Raw genomic sequence first — 17769 nt, 5'->3', positions numbered from 1 at the left:
CTTTGACAGCTGTCACAATTGACGAAAGTCTTTAAAATAGAAATGGAACCTACCATGCAATGTGGCATAAGGCTATAAAGCAAATTTTTTGATGCAATGAACTCTTAAACATCCAGACGACCCCATTTCACAATACTTCCAAACTGAAGTGCCCACCACTGCCACATTCCATTCAACCATAAATTCCAATTCCCCTCCGCCGCCGATGGCTATCTTCCATAGGCGCACACATCACAGCCGATGTAACACAACAAAAACGTGCCAAACAATGAATCACTAATCTGTGAGATTCCTCGACACACAAATGAATCACTTCTCAAACTCTCGCGTCTGGACTGGACGCAACACCAAACAAAAGATTTACACTTATCTCTACACAAAGGTATAAAAAAAATCAAACAAAAGACTTACCGTTCCTCAATTGTCGTTGGCAACTGTGTCCGCGTCCGCATCATAGTGAGAAAATGTTTCCCACCATGAATGCCACCGCCACCCTCCGACAGATAGCCATTGTCAATATCAGCGAATCTCGACGGTGGACCGCCAACACGTGTCCGCAGTGCATCTCCGTCACTGCAATAGCCCTGTCCGATGTCCGATTCACAAAAATCCGCGACAAAGTGATGGCCTCGTGCACCACGTGTCGGCAATGTCACATGATGGGTATTATAGCCGCGCAGCAACGGTCGCATTGGCATAACACTCACCGGCTTCTCTTCCTCATAAATGGTTCCGACAATTTTCGACGGGACCGTATTGAATTTGGACGAGTGATGGTGACTGCTGGAGTGTTCGGGACTGCGAAAGTCCATCTTGCGACTGACCAACGCGGAATTATTCTTTGGCGATGTCATGATCCTGCCATTGAGGGCTGATGGTGACGTCATCATAAAAGTCTCCGAACCAGTTCGATATGTCATATTGTTGGGATCCTGCAGTTGTTGATGTGGAGATCCTCCACATAGTTGCTGAATTCCATTCACTGATATGTTATTATTGTTCTGAAGCTGTTGCTGAACTTGTTGCTGTTGGTGATAGGTTAGATTCCTGCCCAGGGGACTTCCCGGCATCATTTGATCGGGTAGAAGGGCTATGGGTTTGACGATATGTGTCTTTTGTGGAGAGTTATCTGATATGCTTGGTGTGCGGTTCGATGATATGTCACTCTTTTCGCGTTTTAGACCTTTGTCACTTCCGTTTGCAGTGGAAGGTAGTGGAGCTGGTTTCTTATTGTCTGCTTGGACCGGTGGAGGTGGAATGGTCTTACTGGTACCTTTGATCGCTGCAACAGGTTTCGGGATACTCGTACTGATTCCTGGAGATGGTAGAAGAGTCTTGTTGGGAGGCATTATAAGACTAGTTTTCGATTCCGATCGAGACTCGTTGAGTTTTGAGTTGAGCGATGTTTTGGAAGACGACTTGGATGAAACCTTTTGATCGCCCCTTGTAAGGGATTTCTGTCCCCGTCCTATCGAAGAGTGACCAAGTTTCGAGTCAGCATCGTTGGCAGTTCGAGCTGGACTCTTCTCCTTCTTGTCGAGTTTCAGTTTGCTCGACGAACTGATGGAGGATTTTTGTGAGCCACTCACGAGCTTTGATTGTTTGGACTTGTCTTTATTGCGATTTGCCGTCACCGACACAGCTGGGGGTTTAATCTGGGATAAATGTCCATCATTCAAACTTAGCGAGGAATCACTTCGTTCACTGCGAGCTGACGAAAAACCACTGCTCGAACTGGTTCGTTTGGAAACCTGCGACTTGTTCGACGAACTATTGCTCGATGGGGTTTTGTCTTTGTTGAAGAGCTTGAGTTTATCCAACATTGAGTGCTTGGTGGCGGTAGTTGTTGTAGTTCCAGTTGTTGCCGCTGGTCCATTGGCAGTGATATGTTGTGGTATTGAACCGTTGGGTAAGTTCGGTGGCGGACCATGAGGACTGGTGGGAATTTTACATTGAGGCTGACGTAAGCTGTCAAAAAAGATATCAAAACATAAATTCGATGTGACAAGAAACAATGTGTGACACACACTTACCCATTATTATTGCCGGCACCCTTGATGGTTTGAATTGTATGGTTGGATGTTGGAGGACTTGGTGGACGGCTGCTTCCATTTATATCGACTCCGGTTTTTGCTAATCCCGGAATGGCTGTAAATGGAAAAAGAATCTTTTTGAGCATTTTTTTTTCAGTGAGGGGAAAAGATATTGTTCAGATTTGTGACAGTACACAGCTGATGGAAGAAGAAGAAAGGAAAAAAAGTACGAGAGTGAAAATCAACCCTCGTGTTGTCCTGATGATAATGATTATATTCATCAAACTCAAACCAGGAACACGCATCTATTATTAATATTTCAATTTGAAGTTTTTAACACACTGGAGAGGAGAGTTTTTGAGAGATACTTTGCTTGTTCAGCTGATGTTCGTTGTTTCAAATTCCCAGGTGGCTTAGAAAATTTATGTTTGAAAAGTTGGGGGGGAAAGTCTTTAAAAGGCTGTGATTTAATAGGAGGATGGTATAATTTTGTGTTGATGAAATATGCGGTTTTTATTTTTTTGCTGTTGGAAAAAGTGAGAAACGGAAAATGGGGGTGACCTTATTAAGGATGTGTGTGATCTGGGAAACATTTTTAAGTGCAATCTTTGGTTATGTAAATTATCTTTTTGCCAGTCTCAGGTGGATTATAGTGGATTGATATAGAGGGGGTATCATTCAAAATGAAGTCATTACTGATGAAGATATTTTGTGTGTTGGAATATGATTAATCATTCAATGTTGGGAAAATGGTTTTTATGTTTTGATAAATAAGGACATGGCAATTCAGTATAGTTGTCAATCAAAATGGAGGTTGGTTTGATTAGAAAACAATGGGTGAAGAATACTCGAAGTAGTTTATGTAACTACGTAACTGTTTTATTAATCAACTTAAATAGAGTGTTTTTGTTAATCATTAAAAATAAATTATTTTTATTTTGTTTTAAATGTTTGTTCCTTCATAACTTCGAAAGTACGTTTCATAATGTAAGACAAATGGGTATCAATTGAAGCGTCGTATTTGTCCGCTGATTATAAGATGTAGTACATTACAGGTTATTGAATTAAACGCCCTCTAGAGGCAAAAGTGATTAACTTTAATATTTTTGGAATTTTGTTTAAGATATTCCTCGGTCAGTGCCAAATTATTTGAAAAAAATGGGATACTTACTATTTTTTTTTATTTTTATTTTTTATATATTTTTTTTTTTAATGTTTGTTCCTTCATAACTTCGAAAATACTTCTCATAAACTGAACAAAATGGGTTTCAACTGAAGCGTTTGATTTGTCCGCTGGTTATAGGCTATGTGAGGCCACACTTTATTGAAAATTACTCAAAATACTCATCGATCTATTACAAAGATTTCACCCAAAGGAAGTAAAAACAGTTCCCGAATAACGTATCACAACTTTGAAGGAGGTTTTAGAACTTCTTTCAAGTTGTCCAAGCTAAAAAGAACAGATGACTTGTTTTAACCGGTTAAAAAGATGTAGAATACAAAAATACGTTTCATAATGTAAGACAAATGGGTATCAATTGAAGCGTCGTATTTGTCTGCTGATTATAAGATGTAGTACATTACAGGTTATTGAATTAAACGCCCTCTAGAGGCAAAAGTGATTAACTTTAATATTTTTGGAATTTTGTTTAAGATATTCCTCGGTCAGTGCCAAATTATTTGAAAAAAATGGGATACTTACTATTTTTTTTTATTTTAATTTTTTAAATATTTTTTTTTTTAATGTTTGTTCCTTCATAACTTTGAAAATACTTCTCATAAACTGAACAAAATGGGTTTCAACTGAAGCGTTTGATTTGTCCGCTGGTTATAGGCTATGTGAGGCCACACTTTATTGAAAATTACTCAAAATACTCATCGATCTATTACGAAGATTTCAACCAAAGGAAGTAAAAACAGTTCCCGAATAACGTATCACAACTTTGAAGGAGGTTTTAGAACTTCTTTCAAGTTGTCCAAGCTAAAAAGAAATTCATAGCAGACTCAATGAAAACCAAGTAAGGTTTTTAAAGCGAACCCTTTATCTTTTGAAGCCAAAAATATAAATAAACTCTGAACTTTAGTTAATTTATCAATTTTTATTCAGCCATTTTTTATTTATCCTCTTGTCTTTACACGCAAACAAGTGGGTTGTCCACTACACCGTATAAAACCATCTTCATCTGTGGAATGTACTCCTGTCAATACTGCAAACAAAGCAACAACAATTGTCAGATAATAACTTGGATTCATCTTGTTCACTGCAAGATATTGTGACCGAAAGTATCTTTGAACTGATTCAACACAAAGTTTATAACTTTCTTTCTTATAAACCTAAAAATTTATCTATAATTTTTACGCTTGTTACTGTTAACAAGTGGAACGAAATATGAAACACAGCGCATGGGAGTGACAAATTTAAGTTTTACACTATTGGAATACAAAAATCTTAAAGGGTGTTTTTCTGCTTACTATGATATTTTATTTCCACTACTTTGTTTTCTTTATTGTTAAACATTTATTTGTCTAAAAGAACTTTAGGGATTACAGTGAAATTTTTCTTTTTTTCTATGAATTGCAAAAATAATATCAAAATGTCAGTACCGTGGAACGTATTTTGTCTTACTTTTTCAACTAAATCAATCATAAGGTCCAAATTTGTGGTCTTTGAAAATTTCTTTTGATTTTTTAGACTAAAATCCATCTAGCCTTTCTGATATTTTAATTATATAAAGTTTTTAATATTATTTTTATACGTTTTAATGTAGGTACTTCAAAATTTACTAAAAAAAATCCGTGAGAAAAAACCATCCACATTTTACATCTTTTCATCATTTAAGTAAAGCTTCTGAAAAATCCCAGATAATTTGCATGACATGTACCAAATCCCAAACTGGCACACCGAAAAGGATTCTTTCAAGTTTCAACAAAATAAAATTTTAAAGAAAACAAAAAAAAAAAAGAAATCGAAACAAATGTCCCAGACACATTCAGGCGAAATATATCATGTTATACATATTGAACGTTTTATATATAGCTCCAAGAAAAACCCGCTCTGACTCACAGGCACAATGACTACGAAAAATAATAAAACAAGTCGACAAAACCAGGAAGAGAGCCGAGAACCGCCTTCCTTTTGTCCCTCCCAGTTGTCTTACGAATCATGGCGCTTTTAATGTATTAATTTATTCACACAAAAATTATATATAAATTGTAACAATCCTGCTTGGTTTAGGCTCTGGACTGGAGGAGCTCTGATGCAGCAGGAATATTGCTGAAACTGAATCTCACTCTGAGTGAGTCGTCGTCGCTGTTTTTTATGTTCTTAATTTTTCCTTTTTTTTGCTTTAAGTAAAGTAGTGGATTAAAAAAAAAAACAAATGTTTGTGTTTTTAATCAAACAGATCTTTGATGGATATTCAATTTCATATGATGTCTAATAGCCTATAACCAGCGGATAATCAAGACGCTTCCAACGATACCTCATTTGTAAAATTACGATGAGTAGTTTTCAAGCTATGATCGAACAGATGAACATAAAAACACAAATAGCCTCTTTTTGGCTTGTTTTAACCGGTTAAAAAGATGTAGAATACAAAAATTATTCGAATATTAAGAAAGCAAGTAAATCGGAAAAATAAAAATGGCGGATAAAACAGTGCAACAAAATTAAATATTATAATGTCGGGGCTAAAATGTGACGAAAAAGAATAAATTCGTCAAAAGCAAAAAAAAAAGCAAATCCATGCGACCCATTCAAGGATATAATTTTACATACAAAAATAATGCTACACAAGCCTCGTTTGTCATTTAGGTGAATGTCTCACGTTGCTCTTGTTATACTTCTGGCTACGGCTACACGAAAAAAAAGACTGGAATTTCGTGTTTGTTTTAAGGTTTTGTGTGCCTTTGCAGTGGCGCGGTAAATCTGCATAAAAATGATTATTGTTTTTTTCTTACTTGCTTATCTTTTAACCGAAAAAAGAAGGTTAAAGTCATTTTAGAAAATGTTATATCGCTTGTACTCGTATCTCCCTTATAATTTGAGTTTTATTTCTTTATTATTTTTTTTTTTTGTGAGAAAAAAGATTTATAGTGTAATGTATAATTTTGAGGCGAAAATCCATTGATCACCGTTTGTGTTATCCAAATTTATAAAAAAAAAAACAGGAAACGAAAATAAAAATCAAAGCCTACGTTTGTTTATGGATAACATCGGTTTTCGATTTATGTTCAAAGATACCGGTTACATGTTGTGTGGGTGGAATGGCATAAGGATATACAATTTTTTTCTTAAACGAGGTCATTCATTTAAAAACAAGAAAGATACAAATTTAGTCATTAATTATGTCAAACAATTAATAATTTACAAGGATATTATGAAAAATTTTCTTTTTATAAAAAATAAGGTAAGCGACTATGTCGTACATAGTTTTTTTTCGATTAGAATTTTTTTTTTTTGTTAAAGAATTTTTAAGTTTATTTTTTTGGGAGCGCGTCAAAATCCTGACTTCAAAATTATGAATTCAAAATTCTAGTTTTCAAAATTCTTATTCTTCTTTTTTCAAAAAAATTTTTTTGATTTTAAATTCCGGTTTTTTCTATTGCCTTTCAAAAATCTGCTTATTAAAGTTCTGCTTTTAATTTTTTTGCAGAATTTTATAAAACGGGAGCGGGTCATAATTCTGCTTGTCAAAATTCTGTACGACAAAATTCTGTAGGGTCAAAATACTGTGAGACCATAATTCTGTACGTCATTATACTGTAAATACAAAATTCTGTACGTCAAAATACTGTATGAACAAAATACTGACTTGCAAAATTCTGTTTTGTAAAATTCTGTACGGCAAAATACTGTATATCAAAATTCTGTAAAAATGCTGTAAAAAAATATCGTTTTGATAATGTACAAAAGTGCGCGCGCACTTTTTTACATTATCAAAACGATATCAGTTCTGAAAAACTCAATTTTGAAAAGCAGAACTTTAAAAGCAGAATTGTGACTCCAACCCTATTTTTTTTAATAACTTGTAGGGTTGGGGTCAAAATTCTGCCGGGGTCAAATTTTTTTTGTCAAAATTCTGCTTTCAAAATTCTGCTTTTTAAAATTCTGCAAAAAATTAAAAAAAGGGTTTGGAAAATGTTAAAAAGATCGTGCTAAACGCATAAGCTATAAAAAAAAAAATAAAGAATTAGCAGAATTTTTTTTCTTCAAAGATATTATGGCAGAATTTTAAAAAGTAGAATTTTGAAAAACAGAATTTTCTTGAAAAAAGCAGAATTTTGAAAACCAGAGTTTTGAAGTCAGAATTTTGACCCGTTCACTAAATTCTACTTTAATCATTTTTGTTTTTGGAGACTTTTCTCTTTAAAAACATTAACAAAACTAAAAATTTAGGAGGGAATTGAAATAAATAAAATTGAATTTTTTAGAAAAAAAAAAAAATACACTTCAGTGAACTAAAGCTACGAAAATGTATACAACGCAATTAAATTTTTTTTTTCATATTCAAAGTCATGATTCAAAATTTTTAAACATAAAAACAAAAAAAAAAATAAAAGTTTATACTTACTTGGTGTATGATTTGGTGTCGGCGGTAATGGTCTAACTTTATCCGGTGGACATCGTCTTTGAACCAAAACGGTAGCAGGTAATGGAATAGCCGTACCTCCATTTCCTTTACCATAAGCATTCGGAATTTGTCTGCAAAAATAAAATTAAAAAAAAAAAATCAGTCCTCTTGTTTTGTGCAACTTATCTTAATTTGTAAAAGAAGATAGAAGAAAGTTTTTTCTGCATTCATGGTAAACAAGAAAAATTATGAAAAAAAATAATAAAAACACCAGACAGACAAGAAGACAGAAGGTCCTTTTTTGATATCCTTCTTCTTTTTCTTATTCTGTTTGTTTCATTATTAATAATTGTGTCTGGTTGCTATAGCAGCATCTTCTTCTTCAAACTGAAAATGTTATAATTGCAAATACTCTTTTACACCTGTATACAATATTTTATAATTGAATTTCCGCACGCCATTTTTATATATACAAAAACACAATTCAAATCCCAAAAAATAAATACAAAGTTAACAGAGGAAGACTTCCTGCTGCTGGCTGCACAAAAACACATTTCAAACGGATTTATTCCAACTCAATTTATATAAATCTATTTTATACTCGCATTTCTATCTTCTGTCTTTTTCGGTTCTGGTTTTGGATTCTGTGGGAGGATGCGTATATGAAGTTGATCCTTGTTGTTTTTTTCATCATCAAGGTGTGAGTTAAGTGTTGAAAGGAACGAAAGACGAAGTTTGATATCCTTAAGGACAATGTCACCAAAGAAAGGTATACTGCAGTATCGTCGTCAACCATCAAAAACAACATGGATTCCATTAACAAATCGCCTTTCAGTCAGATACAGATAGGAAATGCATATTTTTCATGCTGGGGCTTAAAATTACACAACAAGATGGATGACAGAGTGACGATATTATCTGTAAAAGTTACTCAGGAGGTATTTTGTAAAAGGTATATCTACGATTTGACAAGAAACTAAGAACGAAAAGTTCATAGGAAATTCTTGATTACAAGTTGAAGAGTTCTTTTTATCATTTCTGATTTAATAGCTAAGAATTTATTTTTAGGATGAGATCGGGAGTTGAAAATTTGTCCTGAAGTTAAGTGGCGTTTAGACCATCTAAGACCAAAAAAAGTTTGTTTCAGAGATTCGTCAATTAATTTATGTGTTGAAGTGTCTAAACGAGATAACATTTAAAACTTTTTGAGCTTTGAAATATTTAACAAGATACAAAATGGAATGAGGTAAACTGGAAAGATTTTATTTAAATAAAAAAAAAAAAACCGTTCATGACTTTTGCCTCTAGAGGGCGCCATATTCATTTAAATGTGATGTCATATAGCCTATAACTAGCGAATAAGCAGTAAGCTTCCAACGATACCTCATTTGTTGAGCTACAATAGATAGTTTAGAAGTTATGATGGAACATAGAAGTCTAATATTTTAAAATTGTGCTAAATATAGAAAAAATATTTCTGGAAAATTGTAAATACAAAAAATTAACTTGTTTTTGATATCGATTCTACGAAATTTATTTCACAATTAATTAAGTGAAAAAAATATCTGAAATTTTTAATTTGAGATTAGTAACTTTAAGCTCAAATATCTCGACTTTCTGTAGGATGATTCAGATAATATTTCATACAGATTTTATTGACAAAACGATATCTTTCATTTAACATCAAACTCGGTACTGTAACCCCGCTCAAAAATGAGAAATCCTCTATAAACGAATAACTGAACCCAATTCAAAAAATTTATATAGTTTTCTGGTTGAGAAACGAATATATCTCATGCATAAAATAGAAGACAGTATCATATTTATACTGATTTTAAGTACCTATTCCTTGAAATTCAGCTTAAGTTAAGATCTTTGACAGATGTCATTATTGGAGCATATCATTGGATTCAAATAAAGTGTCAAAATAGTATTTCAACCCCAAACCCAATTTTACCAAGTCATCAGTTGACACAAGACAATTCACTTTAAAAACAAATGGCTCATTTGGTGCAATATTGTCATAACTCAAAATTCACGGATGGTGAAAATACATAAAGAAAAACAAATCAAATGTAAAATATTTATCTATTGAAATTCCAACATAAAACAATGGAAAAACCTATAACTCTATGGAAGCTATGCCAAATAATAAATTAGCATAATAATTTATTACCCAATTCCGCTTTAGCAAAAAATTCCAAACTATTACAATAATTTTCTATATAGTCACTGTCTGCTTGCTAAGCTGAGTCCGATTTTAGTAAGAACAAAAAAAAAAAACAAAAATGCAACAGCCAAGTCTATGTATGATAATTAATTTTCGTCTTTTCTTTTTTTTTAAATATAAAAAAAAAGATTCTTTTGGCACCAGATAGGTACTCAATACAGGGTGTTTTGTAAGAATAGAAGCATGCATAAATGTGCTTTTAAGTTTCTTGCAGAGTATATACTGAAATACAAAAACAATATACTTATTAGAGGAATTATTTTTTGAGACCTATTCAATGAGTACTTTACACTTGGTACTCAATTTAATGTACAAAAGTGCAGAGATTCCATTTCAATTTATGTTAATACCGAACAAACTTCCACATTTGAAAATAAAACAACTATTTTAAAATTATATGCTGACTAAATAGACCACAACATGAAATTTGACTAATTCTTTATAGATTGCATAGAGTACGAGTACGGTTAAATTTTGCATATTAATATCATTTTCAGTGCCCAAATTTTTAATATTGGTAAAAGCTTAATTCATACTTATTTTATTGATAAAATATATGGCCTCGATATAGTTTGGTACTGATTACAGTCAATGATGCTTTTAATGCACGAGTATTGAATTCGAGTTTTTCTAGTACTGCTCGTAAGGTACAATGATGGAAAAAATAATAGAAACAATTTTTCTTTTTTAGTGTACTCTAGAATACGACAGTGTACAGTACAGTATAATATTCCATGTACACGTATAGTACAGGCTTTATAAATATAAGCAAACAAAATTAAATGAATAGTTTGATATGTAAAAAATCAAGTCGATTTAATAATTATTTTTCCATCAGAACAATTCTGTACTAAGAAGATAAAAATGTGTACTGAGTTAATAAAAATTAATAGGTACTATGGCTAAATAAAATTCTCGTTATAGCTTATATTGAAAAAAAAAACTTTCAGATCAAATTTAATTTCGTACGGAATATTTTGACATACTGTAGGTACTGTACTGTACACTATATATTGCACACTCGTACAGTAAAGGCTTTTCACATAAGAATTATTCCATACAAAATTAAAAAAAGATCTTATCTGTTATAGTGCAAGTATAGTTTGTATTATATCAGTACAATTCTGTATTTAGTACATACAAAACTGTACTTAGCAAATAAAAGTATCTATTAGCCACCGTAAACTTTATTCTTAGTACAAACAAATCGATATAATATTAAATACATAAAAGTCTATGTTAAGTTCTTGAAAATCTATTCGAAGTTTAAGTCTCAGTACATACAAGTTTATTATGAGTACATACATTTCAGTTCTGATTGCATAGAAATCAGTACACAGCAAATGCGAAATAAAGACCGCTGAAATGTGAAAGACCAATACATTTATACTAATATGTATATTGTGTATGAACAGTATTATAAAAATATACCAGGACAATGAGAACAATAAATTTTCAGATAGTACCACAAACTATTCATACCTCAGAAATATACCTAATATTCTTTTTAAACTGTTCTCGAAGTCTGTTTTTATATTTTTTTTTAGATATCTTCTTAGTCACGAATAAATACTGTCAGTCTTGACAGCAAAAAGTTACAACCGTAAATTTCATATAGGCATCAGAATTAAATTTTACTTTTTAAAGCCCTTTAAAAGATCAACATTTATCTTTATGCATAAATCAAAGAAACCGTAAAATCTCGATAAAAGTTACTATCAAATAATGTAACCAGTTTATGTCTACATCAGATAAGCCATAAACACCACAAAAAATGTCATGGAAACATTTCAAAATTTAAATTGAAGGACGAACAAAAATAAAACACTCGCAAACTAACTTTTCAACTGAATTCTCGAACAAACAAAAATATCCTCCAACACAAAAAATCTTCTTTTTCCAACAAAATTTATATAAATATCTGTTGCATCCAAGGATAAAAAAGTTACAAAAAGTAATAAAAGCAACAAAAAAAAAAAAAAAAACACAACTCTCTAAAACACCTACTTAAACATTTTGTATTTATATTTTTGTTTTTTTTTTTTGCGTAGGTTTTCTCAACCTCTCTCTGTCTGATATTGTTCTGGGTATTTCTGTATTTTGCAAAACCCACTCACATAAAATGCTCCAATAAAAACACAACCAACCCATCCCAAAACCTTTTAAAAAAGTACCCTTTGACATTGACAGTACCAAGAGTCTGTAAAAAGTTTTTTTTTTTTTTTTTTTTTTTTTACAACTTTAACTTGAATTTAATTATGAATATTTACGACCAACAAGAGTCCTATAAAAAAAAATTCCAATTTATTTGCCTCATAAAACATAAATACAAAATAAATAAACAAAGTTTCGACAATTTATCAAAAAAAAAAAAAAAAAAAAAATACCCCCACTCTTATTATTTTGTGACAGAAAATGAAAAAAAAAAAACTTTTTCATTTCTCTTTTTAATTAACCTAACTACACCCTGTAGTTTTTAATTTTATATAAAAAAAAAAAAAAAAAAAAAATTAAATGATAAAAAACAAAAGTAGGTACTTCAGGCTACAACAAGCCAGGGAGCACTGAGTCTTTTTATCGCTGAAAAACTTCATCCGCCTACTGAGCTCGCCAGTATTGGGTATAACATTCAATACCCAATGCCCCCGCACATACTCAATAGCACATCCCAATCGATATGATGATGATGATGGCTTTTGCACTCCTGGTGCCTTTGGCCGCCTGTGTGATGTGGTCTCCCTCCACACTCAATATACATTCTCGGTAGGTTTTCGTCGTCATCGTCATGTCCTCGAACGAAAATTTATCGAATTCAATTGCAAATTGTGAAAATTTATTCTTATCTCGTCGTTTATCGCCTTCAATAAAATTCAAAACAAAAAATGAAAAAAAAAAAAAAATGTATAGAGAGAAATCATCGAGTAGTAGCAGGCTCCGTAACGTACTTCAACAACAAACAACAAAACCTCCCAAAGGGGCAATATTACATCCACAGCGAGGAACACACAGTGAACCGTGAGTCTTTCTCTTGCTTCCGATCTCGACTCCAATAATGTTGAAGGAAGAAAGTCCATTTAAAGTTTAAGTGCTGGTCGATGTACTCTTTGAGGTTTGTTTCCTCCTTCAACAAAAATTTTTTTTTTCATTTTTTTTTTCCTGATTGTCGTGTTTTATTGATTGGGAATTTATTGGGGCACAGATATATTGAGTTGCATGGCTAATTGATTAAATGCCAATATGTACCGCAAATTATATTTTTTTTTCTTTTGATTTTTTTAAGTGAATGTTGCACTTTATGTTGTTACCCAAGCAAACAGAAATAAAATAAAAGAAAAGTTTTTTTTTCTCTCGAAATATTGAAGGAGCCAAGTGGTGAAATTAAAAACCAATTACAGTTGAATATGAAATGTTGAGAGTGACAGGGCTGTCGAAAATGGGACTATGGTACTTTTTTTTTAATAATCATTAAAATCAATTTTTTAAGATGATTTGGTTCTTAGAATATTTATTATTCCATTTTTTTTTTTTAATTTCGAAACTTGCAATTTTTGTTGGAAGCTTTTCTCTCTAAAGGTAGGTACCGTTAAGGTAATACAAGTATTAATAAGAAAGTTTTTAAAGTGATAAAAAATATCAGAAAAAAAAAACAGAAAACCTACTTTTTTATCTAACTTTAGACCAGTTTATACCAATTAAGATAGTAAAGAAAAAACTATCTCTATCACTAAACACTATTTTTCAAATGGATGTTATGTTCTTATTTAAAATGGGGACTAATACTTTGAGTTGTTAAAATTTATGTGATACTCTTAACTGGTATAAAAAAAAATCCATCTTATTACAAATGAAAGCCAATAATTGTAAAATACTGTTTTTTTTTTTTAATTTGTGTATATCGTCGGTGAAACCAGAAAAGTGTGTAACTCCAAATTTTCTGAAAATTAGATTTGAATGCCATCTGTTAGACAAACCTAATATCTACCGTTCCTTAAACTCAGAATCCCCTTAAAGCTCATGGTTTTTATTTTATTACCAAATTAGAAAATGAAAACTCATACAAATGAATTCAAAACGATTTTGTTTTTTTGCTCTCCTATAAAATTTGCTAAAATGGAGTTACACACTTTTCTGGTTTCACCGACGATATGTGTTTTTAGCGAGACAATTCACAGGCGAGTTTATAATTTTCCTAGAAAAATTTGTCGATAGGATTGGTCTCGTTAAATGATATTTTTATTCTGATTGGTATAAAATAGTTGAGTTTCAAAATTTAAACATCGATAGTCAGTTTCAATTTAAGTCTATTTAAGAAGAAAATGTTGTAGGTATAACAAAAAATAAATATTTTTTGATTGGTATAAACTGGTCTAACTCACAAAATGGATTAAGTTATCACTTAAGTTTGTTTTTAAGAGAAAAGATTTTGTTTTGTCGACAAAAATTTTTGTTAAAATGAAATGATTCGTTTGGGTAAATGGTATAAATATAAATTTTTATGATTAGTATCAACTGATCTAACTCACAAAATTAATCAAAATATCACTGAAGTTTGTTTGTGAGAGGAAAGACTTTGTTTTAGCGACAAAATTATTTTTTAAATGAAATGAATCGTTTCAGTGATTGGTGATTTTTTCAGGTGAAAATTTGGTATAAACTACATTAGTCAATACAAAAATTAGATCTTAAGTGAAGATTTTTATTACATTATATATTTTATTAAAATTAATTTCAACTTAATGGTATAAGGTGTTGTTGTTCACAAACATTTCAGATTTGTCATTGAAATTATCTTTAAGGATAAAAAAAAACTGAATATTCAAATATGAGTGACATTCTTGGCTGATTTTTTTTAAATTCAACTAATTTACAACACGAAAAGGAACCATTAAAAAACTCTTTTTCAAACTGGTATAAAGTTTTTTTTTTAAGAAAAAAAATATTTCTCAAATTGATGATTGTCTGAGAGGTTGATCATGCCTTTAAAACGAATATAATTAAAATTGAAAGTAATATTGAAAAAATATTGATTTTATTATTGGTATAAACTGGTCTAGTTTACAGTTTTATTTATTTTAATTGGTATAAACTGGTTAAGTTAAAAAAAAAAGAATTTGTAACAAAAGTAACGTTAGGATTTTAACGTGCTCAATAAATCAATCAATCAATCAAAAAATCAATGGTCTGAATGGTATAAAGTGGTCTTATTAAAAAAAAAACTAATAATTGATTTGAACTAATGAAATTATACTTTTGACTGATTGGTATAAACTGGTCAAAACTACATAATACTTGTAACAACTTCTCTTAAGCAAATGTATTGATACTTTTCTTTAAATAGTAAAAAGGCTAATATATAAATAGCGACAGCTCTGCATATAGTACTAAAACCTTAAGCGCTATGTATGAATAATCTGATTGCATTTTGAATAGTCTGTGTTATTCATTCAAAAATCAATTTGCACAATTTCAACAAGTCACTCACTCATAAATAAATGTGTGGAATGATTTTATGGAGTTTTGCATGGATGGATAAAGTTTTATGTATTATATAGTTATACCTTCAGCATCAACTAGTTGATGATGACGATGATTCCACATTAGTGTGCTGTTGCATGCAAAATTATTATATGCTAATCATGTAGAAGACAAAAAAAAAAAGAAAGAAAAAACAAAACGATGCTTGCGAAAGATGTGCTGTGTGGTTAGTTGAAGAGAGCTCAATGATCAACAGTTTTGTTTAAAATGTAATTTGATATGCTCAAGGCTTAATGGTGCAGATGTAAACTTATGTAAATGTCATTGCTATAAAAGGGTATCGTTTTGTTTTTAAATTAAAAGCAGAAAAAATAATGTAATGATGCCGAGATTTTGTAATGCAACTAAAAAAAACTTTTTAGACATTTCAAAAACATGACCTTTAGTCTTAAAATTCTTAAACATTTACCAAAGTTGCTTAAGAAATAATGTCTGATAGTCAAAAATGTACAAAAAGGTTAAATTTTTTTCTACAAACGTAACGCCACGATCAATCTTCGAAAAGTAAACTTAATCTCTGACAAACAATCTATATATGACTTAATATTCCTGCTTGCTTTTAGGCATATGAATAAATCTTTTTTTCATGAGTGTACACTAAGTCATTGCCTGCTGTGTTCGACATTTTGTACTTTTTCAAAAGAAATACATAATTTGCACCTGCATGTTAACTTATTCTAGACAAGACTATATACGAACAATCTCAATGACCAATTATTCATGGTAAATGTTTGTGTTATGTTACCAAAATGAATTCAAGACAAATATAATACAAAGATACTCGAATATCTATACGGTTGCATTCTGTAACAAATTGAAAGTCAATCTGGAAAATGATGAATGCGTTTAGATTTACATAAACTCTTGGTCCAAATATGAACATGATTTTATTTAGTTCCAGTTACAGTCACAAATTAAATAAGACTTCTGAATTTTTAAGAAAATGTTTGTTATCTTACTTCAATGATACAATGAGTATTATTTCTAGGAATGTATTGAAGGATTTACATAATTTATGCAACGTTAAGATAATTTTACTGATACCTTGATTGAGTTTTTGTTAATTCAATATCAGTAGACTAAGAAAATGATAAACACTATCAAATATTTAGAAAAATGAATTACCTACATTCAATTAAAAAAATTATGTTATGCATGCATTAGACCAGTTTATACCAATCAGTGGAAAGTATGTAAATGCATATTTTATTATGATTTTGCTCGAATTTCCCGTGAAGTACATTTTTAAATCATCAAAATTGAGGACGACATGCAATTTCTCGTTTATACCATTCAAAGAACTTTGAAAATAAAGAAAGCTGTGACAGTTGTAAAATACCTATTCTTTGAAATAAAATTAGAGTTAATTAATGCCAGAATTCAAAACATAAAATACCTACTATTTTTTTTTTATTAAATGGTATAAATATCAACAGTAATTTTTCAACAATGACATCGTGTTGAATTCTACATTTCAGCTCATCTCCTTTTCATCAAGTCCCATATCCCATTAAATAGTTGCTCTGTTTAATGACATCCCTGAACATTATTTTTTGCATGTTTTCTAGAACTTAATCACCCTTATCAAAGGCTTTACCTACAAACAACACAATATTTAATGGAATCTCTCTCTCTGAATTATTTTAACCATTATCGCTGGGTGCACCTTTTACGGCAATCTGTATTTATAACACACCATATCCATCGACATGATGATGCATCTAACAAAAAAAACCTAAAAGAGGGCATAGTGCAAAAATAAGAAAGAATACAAAAAAATTGCATATGTCAATAAAAGAGGGGGGCGCTCATTCACACCATACAATCCAAAAAAAAAAAAATCCTTTTTTTTTTATTCCGAAATAGCTATAGCACACTCGGTAAAGGAGTCACTGAAAAAATATTTTTTTTTCTTCTTCCATTAAAAAGCTAAGGAAGAATACAAAAAAAAATCCAACAGAATGTTAAAAACTGTGTAAACATGAATATTTTTTTTTTTTATTTTAGCTGATTCTAGACTAAGTATAGTACCTGCCACCTATAAATATTGTCGTAGTCGTCTCTTTATAACGAAAGTAGACATAATATTTTTTCAAGCCAATGCAACACTCTAGCTTACCACTAAAGCATCACAGAGACGAAAAAGCACCATTATCCACCACCATCAGGACAAACACAACAAACACACATACCGCATATACTTGGTACATTTATATTGTAGAGGTAAAAAGGAGGAATGCATAATACAGAAGTCGTCTCTTCTCTATATCCAATCCAACTAACCAGCAACCAACCAACCATTCAGCTATCCAGCAGCAGCAGCAGTAGAACCAGCATCTCACCTCAATGGCAATTCCATCAGTCAACATAAAAAAAAATATGCATAAAACAACCAAGG

The 17769-nt window shown here is 31.1% G+C and overlaps 1 protein-coding gene across 7 annotated transcripts in view; it reads right to left on the bottom strand.

Annotated features, from left to right (window-relative positions):
- The window catches only part of LOC129913020 (protein sickie), a 375806-nt gene that overhangs the window by 143385 nt on the left and 214652 nt on the right, over nt 1-17769 (bottom strand). For all 7 annotated transcript variants that reach the window (XM_055991353.1, XM_055991351.1, XM_055991346.1 and 4 more), the window contains 3 exons: nt 7607-7737; nt 2034-2148; nt 412-1968 (listed from right to left, as the gene is read on the bottom strand). In XM_055991353.1, coding sequence (XP_055847328.1) covers nt 412-1968; nt 2034-2148; nt 7607-7737 — 1803 coding nt within the window. The remainder of the gene's footprint in view (nt 1-411; nt 1969-2033; nt 2149-7606; nt 7738-17769) is intronic.

This window comes from Episyrphus balteatus, chromosome 3, assembly GCF_945859705.1.
Source record: "Episyrphus balteatus chromosome 3, idEpiBalt1.1, whole genome shotgun sequence".
Lineage (NCBI taxonomy): Eukaryota > Metazoa > Arthropoda > Insecta > Diptera > Syrphidae > Episyrphus > Episyrphus balteatus.
This window is presented reverse-complemented; position numbering and strand designations above follow the sequence as displayed.